Source organism: Anolis carolinensis, unplaced genomic scaffold (assembly GCF_035594765.1).
Source record: "Anolis carolinensis isolate JA03-04 unplaced genomic scaffold, rAnoCar3.1.pri scaffold_7, whole genome shotgun sequence".
In the NCBI taxonomy this organism is placed as follows: Eukaryota; Metazoa; Chordata; class Lepidosauria; order Squamata; family Dactyloidae; genus Anolis; species Anolis carolinensis.
In genome coordinates, this window is record NW_026943818.1 from 15809962 (window position 1) to 15823774 (window position 13813).

The 13813-nt window shown below is 46.9% G+C and overlaps 1 protein-coding gene across 1 annotated transcript in view; it reads left to right on the forward strand.

Moving 5' to 3' along the window:
* Positions 1-13813, forward strand: part of zzef1 (zinc finger ZZ-type and EF-hand domain containing 1) — a 58095-nt gene that overhangs the window by 27299 nt on the left and 16983 nt on the right. Inside the window, exons 26-40 of the mRNA XM_062959730.1 lie at positions 883-1123; positions 2171-2250; positions 3028-3121; positions 3404-3884; positions 5814-5978; positions 6550-6669; positions 7450-7611; positions 7852-7981; positions 8699-8837; positions 10152-10317; positions 10478-10743; positions 11030-11196; positions 11873-11993; positions 12115-12233; positions 13089-13372. Of these exons, the coding sequence (XP_062815800.1) occupies positions 883-1123; positions 2171-2250; positions 3028-3121; positions 3404-3884; positions 5814-5978; positions 6550-6669; positions 7450-7611; positions 7852-7981; positions 8699-8837; positions 10152-10317; positions 10478-10743; positions 11030-11196; positions 11873-11993; positions 12115-12233; positions 13089-13372 (2735 nt within the window). The remainder of the gene's footprint in view (positions 1-882; positions 1124-2170; positions 2251-3027; positions 3122-3403; positions 3885-5813; positions 5979-6549; positions 6670-7449; positions 7612-7851; positions 7982-8698; positions 8838-10151; positions 10318-10477; positions 10744-11029; positions 11197-11872; positions 11994-12114; positions 12234-13088; positions 13373-13813) is intronic.

The window sequence follows — 13813 nt, forward strand, 5'->3', positions numbered from 1 at the left end:
TGTCATATTTATATATGTGTAGTTACATATTTACTTATTTATTTATATTTATATGGATAAGTATAATATGAATATATAAACACACACACATATATAAATATGAGAAAAGGTATACCAAACAGTTACAGAATTGACATGTAGTAGCAATAGAATAAAAAAACGAATGGTGAGAGGAGGTCTGGAGAAAAAAATATTCAAATCACTTTATGTTATGATTTGATAAGGTCATGTGATATACAGTAGAGTCTCACTTATCCAACGTTCTGGATTATCCAGCGCAATTTTGTAGTCAATGTTTTCAATACATCGTGATATTTTGGTGCTAAATTCGTAAATATAGTAATTACTGCATACCATTAATGTGTAATGAACTACTTTTTCAGTCAAATTTGCTGAATAACATGATGTTTTGGTGCTGAATTTGTCAAATCATAACCTAATGTGATGTTTAATAGTCTTTTCCTTAATACCTCCTTATGATCCAACATATTCGCTTATCCAACATTCTACCGGCCCGTTTATATTGGATAAGTGAGACTCTACTGTGTGTGTGTGTGTGTGTGTGTGTGTATATATATATATATATATTCTATTACTACTATGTGTCAATTCTGTATCTGTTTGGTATACGTTTTGTCATCATATTTATATATGTGTGGTTACATATTTACTTATTTATTTATATTTATATGGATAAGTGTATATAAATAATATAAATAAATGAAAATATAAACACACACATATATATAATTATGAGAAAAGGTATACCAAACAGTTACAGAATTGACACGTAGTAGCAATAGAATAAAAAAACTATGTCCTTTGTGTGTGGGAAAACCACAACCCCCCTAATCCGGCCCCGTTTGGCTGCTCTTCTCCCAGGCTTCTGTCTCCGAGGCCAGTGACTGCCGCCAGTTCCTCCTGGACTTCTCCAAGTCAGACCCCGGCCAGGCGTTTTCTGGGCCAAACTCTGAGCTTTTCGAGGGTCTCGCGCAGGCGTGCAGAAAGCCGGCCCCCAAGACGGATATCGTGGCCGGCTCCACCGTGGACCAGGCCATCCAGTCCGCCTTTGCCGCTTTGGTCTACCTCTCCCCAGACCTGTTTGAGAAGCTGCAGACCTACGGTAACCACTAACTCCACCTTCGTGACTCTCTCTCTGCTTGTTTCTTTATCGCGTCAGAAGAGAACCGAGGGTACAAGTTGAAATGTATTTGAAAACACAAAGTTAAATAATAATAATAATAATATCTTGGCATGAAACTGTTATTCCAACTTGCCAGAGACTCTGCATCTCGTGGTGACTGCCACTTTTGGACTCTTGCTTGCTGAGGTGTTCCTCTGAGTCTCTCTGTAGATCTTAGGAAGCTATTGGGCGGTGATGGCACAGTCGTCAGCATAGATGAAACTGTGATTCCAACTTCACCAGAGACTCTGCATCTCGTGGTGACTGCCACTTTTGGACTCTCGCTTGCTGAGGTGTTCCTCTGAGTCTCTCTGTAGATCTTAGGAAGCTCTTGGGCGGTGATGGCACGATCGTCAGCATAGATGAAACTGTTATTCCAACTTGCCAGAGACACTGCATCTCGCGGTGCCTGCCACTTTTGGACTCTCACTTGCTGAGGTGTTCCTCTGAGTCTCTCTGTAGATCTTAGGAAGCTCTTGGGCGGTGATGGCACGATCATCAGCATAGATGAAACTGTTATTCCAACTTGCCAGAGACACTGCATCTCGCGGTGCCTGCCACTTTTGGACTCTCGCATGCTGAGGTGTTCCTCTGAGTCTCTCTGTAGATCTTAGGAAGCTCTTGGGCGGTGATGGCACGATCATCAGCATAGATGAAACTGTTATTCCAACTTGCCAGAGACACTGCATCTCGCGGTGCCTGCCACTTTTGGACTCTCGCATGCTGAGGTGTTCCTCTGAGTCTCTCTGTAGATCTTAGGAAGCTCTTGGGCGGTGATGGCACGATCGTCAGCATAGATGAAACTGTTATTCCAACTTGCCAGAGACACTGCATCTCGCGGTGCCTGCCACTTTTGGACTCTCGCTTGCTGAGGTGTTCCTCTGAGTATCTCTGTAGATCTTAGGAAGCTCTTGGGTGGTGATGGCTTCTCTGTGTCGTCTGACATGAGAGTTGTTGGAGTGGCATTTCTGTGTTTTGTGTTCACAGTCAACAGCGGAGGCCAGATGCCCCTGAGCGAAGAGTTTGCCCAAGTGTACTCCGTGGCCGACGGGATCCGGATATGGATGGTAAGCTCCCGTCCCCTCCTTTGGCCTCGGGAACCATCGCCCACGGCACGATTCAGTGGGTGCGGGGAATCAGGGCGGCTTAGAAAAATTGGCAAAATTTAATACCCAAAAATGCAACCATAAAAGCAAAACAATACATATAGATCCATTAATAACATTGTTAAAACACATTATAAAAACCTTAAAAATGTCAGAGTATTAGCAGCGCAGCAGTAGTTGGATGGAATCAGTGGAGCGCAGAAGAAAGAGACACTCAGAGACGTTGGTAAAACTATTTACAAAGTTTTACTGAATCAACATAAACGGACGACAGATGAACACAGGACTCGACTCAAGGCAGACAGATCTCGACAGAACGCAGAACTGAACTGATGCAAGCAATATGCACACACACTTGTGTCTGGATACTCCCTAGTTCCAGCCACACATCAAGGTCACCACAGCATCTTAGCAATTAACTCTTTCCAGACTATGGTACATACAGGATGATGCAATCAGTTGCACTACAGGCAAAACACAAATTGCATTTAAACACTATCAATACACAAATCCCACATTAACAAAAAACCTATATATAATTAATTCCATTCGTCCAAGATCCTCACGCCCACACATATTTATATTTCGTTGATCAAATCTGCACATCCCATTTTCGTGACGAGTCCCCTGAGAAGGGCGGCGTAAAAGTATAGTAAATAAATAAATAGTAAATAGTGATGGAGGAGGGTGGTTTCGAAAGGGCTCTCCGCACACTTAACAAAGAAATTGTTTCCACAGCTAGAGATGAAGCAGAAGTTTCTGATGGACCAAGGCAGCGACGGGGAGGAGAGGCCGGGCGGAGAGGTGGACCAGGTCAGCCCGGAAACGCTCGGTAAGGGTTCCCTTGCGCGGTTGTGGGAAGGGAGCCCAACAACAACAACACTGTGTTGTCGAAGGCTTTCATGGCCGGGATCACAGGGTTGTTGTATGTCTTTCGGGCTGTGTGGCCATGTTCCAGAAGCATTCTCTCCTGACGTTTCGCCATAGATGTGGGCGAAACGTCAGGAGAGAATGCTTCTGGAACATGGCCACACAGCCCGAAAGACATACAACAACCCAACAACAACACTCTTCTGAAGTGGGTTTGCCACATGTGTGCTACTTTCCCTTTCAGCCCAGCAGTGCATCCAGAAGAGCCGCCTGCTGCTGAGCTTCCTTCCGGAGCGGAGGGCGGGGCCAGTGGAGGCGGGGTGGGCGGCGCAGGCGGAGGCGGGGGGCCGGTGCCCGAGGGAGGGGCCCCGCCGGACCAGCTCGCTGCTGGAGGCCGACTTCCAGCCCTCGACGGACTCCTCGTCTCCGGCGCCGCCTCCCTCCGGATGGCCCGGCTTCCCCTTCCCCGGGGAGCCCAAGAGGACGCCCCCGCCCCAGGCCGTAGTGCCCCCCGCGGTAGTGCCGCCCCCGCCCTCGCCACCCCCGGAGGCCCCCTCGCCGCCCTCCACGCCCACCCGCAAGCCGCCCTTCAGCCGCGGGAGGCTCCGCCTGCTCTCCTTCCGCTCCATGGAGGAGTCCCGCCCGGCGCCCAGCATCAAGGAGAAGCACCCCATCCTCAAGCACGCCCTGGACTTCATCAAGGACCAGTCGCTCTCCCACCAAAGGTGAGCCCCCCCTGGGCTTCGCTCCCTCCAGAAGGGAGGATCCCGCACGAGACAAATGGGAACGTCCTGAATGGAAGGGCGGGCTCTCATCTGCCAGTCAATGGGTGCACCAGAGTGGTTCTAAGGGTGATAGCTCTTACTATTTATTTCTATATGTGTACAGGATTATTATTATTATTATTATTATTTTATTCTTGTATCCCACCTCTATCTCTATGTAATAATAATAATAATAATAATAATAATAATAATAATAATAATAATAATAATTAACCCTAATATACATCACACAGTCCTAGACACTTGGGAAGTGTTCGACTTGTGATTTTGTGATATGAAATCCAGCATGTCTATCTTGTTTCCTGTGTCATAATAATAATAATAATAATAATAATAATAATAATAAAAATAATTAACCCTAATATATATCACACAGTCCTAGACACTTGGGAAGTGTTTGACTTGGGATTTTGTGATATGAAATCCAGCATGTCTATCTTGTTTCCTGTGTCATAATAATAATAATAATAATAATAATAATAATAATAATAATAATATTCTTGTACCCCGCCTCTATCTCCCTGCAGGGACTCAGGGCGGCTTACAAATGCAAAAGAGTATACATACAAAAAACATCAAATACTGAAAACACACGAATGAAAAATTAAAACATACGATTAAAATGAAACCATTAATAAGACAAAGTTGGAAACACAGCAATAAAACATAAGTGCACTAAGTGAGACTTGTAACCATGGAGGAAGTTAAAAGTGCTATAAGAACATGGGGGAGAACCCAAAAGTGAGTTGAACCCTGAGGCTATATAGAGAAATTACCCATGCAGATGTGACCGATCAAGGATAACAATTTTTACAAGAATTTAACATTCAAGAGGGTGGGACTTATTCAAAAGCCTGTGTGAACAGCCAAGTTTTCAGGCTTTTCCTAAACCCTTCCAAGGTGGCAGCTAGCCGAAGGTTACGAACAAGAGACCTCTGGGGGCTGCCTGTTCACATATTAAAACATATCAACTTTTCCCTCAATTTTGTCACGGACCTGTTCATGCAATGCTTTGTTGTGCCAGCTGTCAGCACTAGTTTGTAGTGCTGTTTTCTTGTACTGATTCTTTGCCTGCTGTGCAAGCAATCCAAGCAGGTTCTTCATTATCTTTACATATTCTGCCAGGGCATGTTATTCTTTTTCGACTGCTTGTTTCACTTGGAAAAGTCCTCTGCCAACAGACCATCTAGGCAGATATATTATTATTATTATTAAAATAGAAACAAATACAGTAGAGTCTCATTTATCCAACATTCGCTTATCCAAAGTTCTGAATTATCCAACGCATTTTTGTAGTCAATGTTTTCAATAAATCGTGATATTTTGGTGCTAAATTCGTAAATACAGTAACTACTACATAGCGTTATTTCGTATTGAACTACTTTTTCTGTCAAATTTGTTGTATAACATGATGTCTTGGTGCTTAATTTGTAAAATCATAACCTAATTTGATGTTTAATAAGCTTTTCCTTAATCCCTCCTTATTATCCAAGATAATTCGCTTATCCAATGTTCTGCCGGCCCGTTTAGCTTGGATAAGCGAGACTCTACTGTATTTATTTTTATATGTGTACAGGAATTCCCAAGGTTACAAACGAGACCTCTGGGGGCTGCCTGTTCACATATTAAAACATATCAACTTTTCCTTCAATTTTGTCACGGACCTGTCCTTGCAATGCTTTGTTGTGCCAGCTGTCTGCACTAGTTTGTAGTGCGGTTTTCTTGTACTGATTCTTTGCCTGCTGTGCAAGCCATCCAAGCAGGTTCTTCACTTTCCTTTACATTTCCGAGTGCTTGTTTCACTTTGAGAAAAGCATGATCTTTGAGAGAAGAGCCCAAACCCTGTGTGTGCTTCCTCCCTCCTCGTAGCGTGCTGAGGGTGCTGGCGATGCGCAAGGCGCAGGCGCAGAACGTGCTGGAGGTGCTGAGGATGACCCTGCGCTGCCTGGAGGCCTTGGGCCGCCCCCACTGCTTCGCCCCGCCCTGCGTGGCCTTCCTCCTGGAGCTCCTCGCCTCCCACAAAGACTTCACCACGTAAGCCTGCGTGGAGACGGAAAGAATAGCCGTTGGGTCTGGAATTCCCGTTTTCAGAGTGTGGCTCTTTATTTACTGCCCTGATTGTAGAGTTTTATAATGCTGGAGTTTTCTGTAATTTAAGCCTAATTTTATAGGTTGTTTTTTTAATGGAAAGACTGGCTGACTATGTCTTTTGTGGCCAAATTTGGTGTGATTTGGTCCACTGGTTTTGTTGTTTACTCCATGGGAATTACGCAAATTACATGTTTTATACAGATAGATATATACACAATTTTCTGCAATTTGGACCTAATTTATATCGTTTTTTAATGGAAAGACACAGTTTGGATGATTATGTCATTTGTGGCCAAATTTGGTGTGAATTGGTCCAGTGGTTTTATTGTTTACTCCATGGGAATTACGCATACATGACAGTGTATTTCTATGAAATACATATATGTTAAAATACACAGAATGGAGATTTTCACCTACAGGAAGCACAGGGTTTAAAATTCATGCGAAATGTGACCAGGCTGGTCTTAGCACGGCAACGTGGATTTATGTCTGATTCCTCCGCCCTTTTTTCCAGCCATTTGGGACACTTGGAAGGCTGTGGGGCGAAGCTACACCGGGAAATACGGGCCTCGTACCACCAGCTGCTTCTCTTTCTGGTCAAGGCGCTGAAAGGATTCGACAACCTTCGCGACAAGTACGGGCTTCACTTACTTACTTCCCAAGCGTGCGAGATTATTACTCCGTTCTTTCTATCAATATGGAATATGGTTGGGGGATGTTGCACTTCAAAATATGACAGCCAGAAAAAGACGCTGTGAAGTAATTGGGGTTGTTGAATAACAACAACAACAACAACAACAACAATAATAATAGTCCCAACGGGGTCTCAGGGCGGATCACATCGCATAATATACATGGCAAACATTCAGTGCCATTAGTCATACGACATATAGACAGACACAGAGGCAATTTGTTAAATTGCCTCTGTGTCTGTCTATATGTTGTATGTCTAATGGCACTGAATGTTTCCCAGCTTCCGCTTTCCTGAGGATATGCTCGATTCTGGTCACGGGGGGAGCTGTCGCTTCATTGTCCACTTGTGACACCGAGTCCTTGGTGGTAGTACTTCCTCATACCTTTCCACACGCTGCTGGATGTTTTTGTGGTGTTGTAAATTAGTTAAATTAGCCTCCCTAAATTTTCTACTGCTTAGGTCAACAGCGAGCTAGGCTATTAATGGTCGGGAGCTCAGTCCGACCCGGACTTGGATCCCATGACCTCTTGATCAGTAGTAACATACAATATACATATATATATATATACATACATACATACACACACACACACACATATATATATATGTATACACACATACACACACACATTAGTGTTGTTACCCTCCTCTCTTTGTTTTCTAACGGCACTGCCCTGGTTTGTCTCCCCTGTCTGTCTCCCTGTCTGTCTGTCTGTCCAGATCGCTGCTCCCGGCCTTGTCCTGCGTCCAGACGTGCCTCCTCCACCTCCTGGACATGGGCTGGGAGCCGAGCGACCTGTCCTTCTTTGTTGACATCCAGCTGCCGCGCCTCCTGCTCACCGTCTCCCAGGAGAACATCGGCTCCCACCTCACGGCCTCCCGGTAAGTCCGTCTCTCCCAAAGGAGGCTTCGTCTCATCGTTCGCCTACAGTCAAAGAGCCCCTTGAAGCCCACCAGCCATAGAATTGGGCCAGACTTCCCACACAGAACCCCCAGGACCAATTTTGTGAGATAAAGAGATCTTAATGAACTGCTTCCTGCACGGTCAGCCAGGGAGGCCTGTCCCGTGTTTGCCTGTCGGTTCTTGCCTCAGGCCCTGCTCTCCTGCCTTTCCCCCCGCAGTCAATGGAGCGAAGAAGAGGAAATGTCCGACTACAAGCAGAACTCGGAGTGGATGGACGAGTGCCAGGAAGGGGTCTTTGAGATCTGGTTCGACAAGATCAGCCAAGCCGATCCGGAGAAGCAGCGAAAGGTTGGCGCAGGGGGGGGGGGGGGAGGGGGACGGCGGGGCGACGGCCTGGCCCATCACCAACACTGACCAGTCTGCCGAGCCTGCGAACCAGCATGAGATTTCAAGTCCTGAAACTGAAGGCAAAGGCCACACTCCAGAGAGGGACTTAGACTTGTCCCGGGAATCGGGTTCACAGGAGGAAGAGTCTGGTGGGGAGGTTAATGAGCTGATAGATAGGAGACTTCGCTTTAGTAATTTCCGAAACAAAAAGTTTACTCTCAACATATATAATCATATGAACAGTTGCATTGACGCACACAGTGTCCTTTGAGAGAGATTCAAATAGTCCTTCGGAAATACCAGGTGGGGAGGTTAATGAGCTGATAGATAGGAGACTTCGCTTTAGTAATTTCCGAAACAAAGTTTACTCTTTTAAGTGCAGAGCGACATATATAATCATATGGATAGTCGCATTGACGCACGCAATGTCCTTTGAGAGAGATTCAAATAGTCCTTAGGAGATGCCTGTTGGGGAGGTTAATGAGCTGAGAGATAGGAGACTTGATGCTACTTTTCTACCTTGAATCTTCTGGATTGTTTCTTACATTTAGACTTTGACATTTTTACTATTTTTGCTGAACTGTGTCTATGTATGTATGTACATATATGTATGTGTGTGTGTGTGTGTGTATATATATATATAAACCCAACGCCGGCCGGTCTCCTTCCCCGTTGCAGATGCACATGTTCATTGCCCGCTACTGCGACCTGCTGCGCGTGGACTTCTCCTGCAACGGCTGCGACGAGATCTCGCCCTGGCACCGCTACCGCTGCCTGAGCTGCAACGACATGGACCTCTGCAAGGCCTGCTTTTTGGGTAAGGCGCATGCAACAAGAGGAGTGCACGCGGTCATAGAGTCTCTGCCTAGGCCAATGATGGGCAACCTTTGGCGCTTGGTGTGTCAAAATTCACTAAAAAAACTAGCATGACTTGGGTGGTGTGTCACTTTGAGAAAAAAACCATAATTTCGCAATATGTATAGTTTAAATAACAAAAATATGTAATTGTAATATATAACTGTATTCAATAAATCAAAAACTATTTACTACCATTATTTCCATGTACAACAATCTATGCTACCTCTTGCCGTTTCCATGCCAATTTCTCTCTATTCTAGTTTCAATGTAGTCATGAATAATGAATAATATAATAATAATAGTAATAATATGATAATATACTACAATAATAATAGAATAATAATAGAAATTACATGTATATACAGTAGAGTCTCACTTATCCAAGCCTCGCTTATCCAAGCCTCTGGATAATCCAAGCCATTTTTGTAGTCAATGTTTTCAATATATCATGATATTTTGGTGCTAAATTCGTAAATACAGTAATTACAACATAACATTACTGCATACTGAACTGCTTTTTCTGTCAAATTTGTTGTAAAACATGATGTTTTGGTGCTTAATTTGTAAAATCATAACCTAATTTGATGTTTAATAGGCTTTTTCTTAATGCCTCCTTATTATCCAAGATATTCGCTTATCCAAGCTTCTGGCTGCCCATTTAGCTTGGATAAGTGAGACTCTACTGTGTGTGTGTGTGTGTGTGTGTGTGTGTGTGTGTGTGTATATATATATAAATGTAATGTGCATAATTCCCATGGAGTAAACAACAAAACCACTGGACCAAATCACACCAAATTTGGCCACAAAAGACATTAGTCATCCAATCAATCTGCAGGCGGCAGCGTGTCAGCAAAAATGGCTAGGCGTGTCAGTGCTGACACGCGTGTCATAGGTTGGCCATCACAGGTCTAGTCTGAACGTCCAATGGAGTCTCAAAGCTGTTTCTCCTGACGTCACAACTGTACAGTTTCTGCATTGAAAGTCTAATGGCTTCTGCCTTTCTCAAACGGAGTCTGAGTCCTGAATAGTCCCAGTTCTGATCCCACAACAAAGAGTTCGGGAAAACTGCGTACCAATACACACATAGACAATACAGTTAGTAATCTCAATTGTATACATAACACATCTAGGTGTACAGTAACCAATCTCATATATATAAGGAATAACTAGTGGAGGCCTGAAGAAGGTTGCTATTTCCAACAAGAGACGTCATGCCGTTCGGAGGCCACGACTCCAGGCCCATAACCAAGTGCGCGTCTCCCCTTCCCTGCAGGCGGGGTGCGGCCGGAGGGCCACGAAGCCCACCACGAGATGGTGCACATGGCGCACACCTGCGGGCAGTGCCGGGGCGTCATCGTGGGCCAGCGCGCGCACTGCGACGTGTGCCAGGACTTGGACCTCTGCTTCGGCTGCTACTCCACAAAGAAGCCCCCCGACAGGTAGGTACAAGAGCCCAGAGTCAGCCACTGATTGGGGTTCCGGGTTTTAGCCTGCCACTTTTGGACTCTGGCTTGCTGAGGGTCTTGGGAAGCTGTTGGGCAGTGACTGAATCCTAGATGGCGTGATGCTTCTCTCTCTGTGTCTCTGTCTCTGTTGCAGCCACCTGCCCAGCCACAGCGTCACGCTGCACCCCACGCTCACCGTCCGGGCCAGCGAGCGCCACCGGCCCATCCAGCCCTACCTTCACAACTATTCCTGGCTGCTCTTCTCGGCCCTGGCCCTCTACAGCGCAGACCTGGCCGGGGGCGGGGGTCCGGCGGAGGGAGAGCCCCCCGACCCGCAGGCCGTCTCCTCCGCCCGGGCCCTGCGGCAGGAATTCCTGGAGCTGCTCGGAGATTGCCTGGTGAAAGCGCAGCCGGGGAAAGGTAGCTTGAGTCCCGCCTTTTGGTCCCGGGGGCCACTAGGGCAAGCCCACGTGCGCCTGTCTCTTGTAGGGACGTGTGTCATAGAATGATAGAGTTGGGAGGGACCCCAAGGGCCATCCAGTCCACCCTCTTCTGCCCACCCCTCCCAGCAATTCCCAAAAGCGCCCTCGGGGGTGCCGTTCTGTTCCATCCTGTTGCACCGTTATTCTCTACAAGGGATCGTGGTTGGCTGAAGCCCGGCGTGTCCCTTTCCCGTCAACGTTTTGCCTTCTCCCCATACGCGCAGGTCTGAAAGGTCCCACCTTGCTCTCCATGTTGCCCGAAGGCGAAAACTTTGACGAAAACGCGGCCCCGTCGGTTGGCGCTTCCGCAGACACTGAGACGCAACACTTTGCAAACGAGGACGTGGTGGGAAGCCTCCTGGCGACGCCTGCGCCTTTCGAACATTGCAACGTAAATCCCGCCACGGAGATCCCGGCCTGATCTCTTTTCCTGCCTTTGCTGTCCTGAGTGACTGTAACAATATATATCTATACTAGCTGCGCCCGGCCACGCGTTGCTGTGGCGAAGTATGGTGGTATGGGAAATAAAGTATTGAGGAATTGGTGGTAGTTAAGGTAAAGGGTCCCCTGGGCTGAGTAGGTTGCTAGGAGACCAAGTGAGCGGAGCTTAGCCTTCTAACTGGCAGCAATTGGATAAAAACAATTATTCCTCTCCCTCTAATTAGGAATTTATTTTTCTTTTCTTTTTGTTGTATCAACCTAGAGGCATGGATGAGGGGTTGTGATGTCAATTTTCGAGGTTGTGGGGTGTTTACTTTTGTTGTTTTGTCCGCTGCCGTGATGCCATTATTCTTTTATATATATAGATATATAAAAGAGTGATGGCATCACGGCGACCCACAAAACAACAAAACTACAGGCCCCCCAACCTCAAAATTTGACAGCACAACCCCTCATCCAGCAACGCGTGGCCGGGCACAGCTAGTATGTATATATAGATATATATATGACTTAAGGAATGTCCCTGTTCCGACTTCTTCTCCGTACCTTTGGGAATAGAAACACTTGTAAATCCGATGCCTGCGAATAACTCGGTGTCAACGTTGGCTGTTCTTTCTTCTTCGCAGGGAAACGGGAAGGACACCCTGGACGAACGGGACCCAGACAGTCGGAAGGGAGTGAGCGGCGCTTCCAATGGACTTCCGCCCACGAAGAAGGCCACGTCCTGTTCCGAATCCCTGTCTCCAGGTAAAGGGACGTCCTCGTTTCTCCAAACAGTACAAGTGGTTCTTGTGTCCGTCTCTGTCCCCGGTTCAGAATGGGAAGTAGTCGCGAGCTGTGCTCAGCCGCTTCCCTTCCTGTGTTTCAGGCGCCGACGATTTCGCCGACAGGGCAAAGGCGGCATCCGTGCAAGAGGCCCTCTTTGCCGAATGCTCCCAGAAGAGGATCCTGGGCCTCCTGGCGGCCATGTTGCCTCGCCTGAAACCGGTAAGGAGCGCTCCACAAACCGGTGAGGGGGTGGGTGCCTTGGACTACAATTCCCAGCATAACACAGTGTGTTAAGAGTCACACCTGCTGTCTTAACGTGGTGAGATGCATTCCACCCTGGGTCTGTGTAAAGGACTAAGAACGACTAAGGTGATATATGATCACAGATTCTCTGTTCCTTACCAGGACACAGACTACATTAAATAAGTCACTAAACTTATTTTAAACCAACTCAAAATGAACAATTGAGTCTCCCTGATCCCCTCAACCTAGGATCAATCTTCCCTGTGCCTCATCAGAGCACAGATTGAATCCCCTTTTTTAAAAAACTCTGCACTTCTTCAACAAAACGGCAGTTGGCTCCGCCTACTTCTCCATGGCAACCAGCCTCTGAGTGCTGAGACGCAATAACTGTAATACTTACCTTTTTAAAACACAAACACACAATTAAACATAACATCTGTAAACCAAAAAATCGTACTTCATTACAGCCTGCGTATTCAGCCTCAGACTAGCCAAGCGCAAGGGCAGGTGTCTTTCCTGTGCCTGGTTGTGATCCCCAGGTTGTGCCAATCAGCTTTCGTACAATGTTATTTCTAGCGCCCACGTTTTGCTTGAGAGTCAAGCAGTGCTTCTTGTGAGTCAGGGCACGGTACAGAGTGACTCGCAGGTGTGTTGTTGTGCTGCACTGCTCCAGAAGTGCAGAGTTTTTAAAAAAGGGGTTCAGTCTGTGCTCTGATGAGGCACAGGGAAGACTGATCATAGGCTGAGGGGACCAGGGAGACTGTATTCCTTCCCAGATCATCCTTAAAGTGAAAGGCACACCCTCCCTCTCTCCCTTTGTTCTCTTTGCAGGGCCCGGGGACGCTGCCGCTGCCCGGCCTGGACGTGGTCCTGCCGCTCCTCTTCCAGGAGGTGATCTCCAACGCCGGGCGCCTGAACGAGGCCTACCACCTGGCGCTGGGGCTGCTGGGGCAGGTGGTACGGAGGCTGCCCCCGGCGGAGGTGGACGCGACCCTGGGCAAGGTCTTCTCGGCCAAGCACGGCCCCGCCGCGGCCGGAGAGGGACCCTCGGCCGCCCCCCACGGCTGGAAGACCACCCACCTGCTCTTCAGCCTCGGAGCCGCCTGCCTGGACAGGTACCTCATCGGTGTTTGTCCCTGAGTTAGCAATGCCGTTTCCTAATTGGTCCTCTCTTAAATACATGGGGAGAGTGGGTTTGTGGTTTATTCATTCTGTCGCTTCTGATTCTTCGTGACCTCCTGCACCGCCCAGGCCAGAGCTCCCTGTCGGCCGTCAAGGCCACCCGCAGCTCCATCAAGGCAGACTGTATATACGTAAAACTATAATATTCCATTATTCTTATTATGTTGATTGTGACGGGTGCCTCGGGCTGTGCATTAAATAATAATAATATGAAATAATAATACTGATGATATGTAATATTATCATCATCATTTAATTACTTATTAATTGCCCTCCATCCAAGATGCTCTAGGCGATTTACAAGATAAAATTGTTAAGGATAATATGAGTGTCTTCCCCATTCCTGTGGTCCCAGCCCCATTATTCTGAACCAG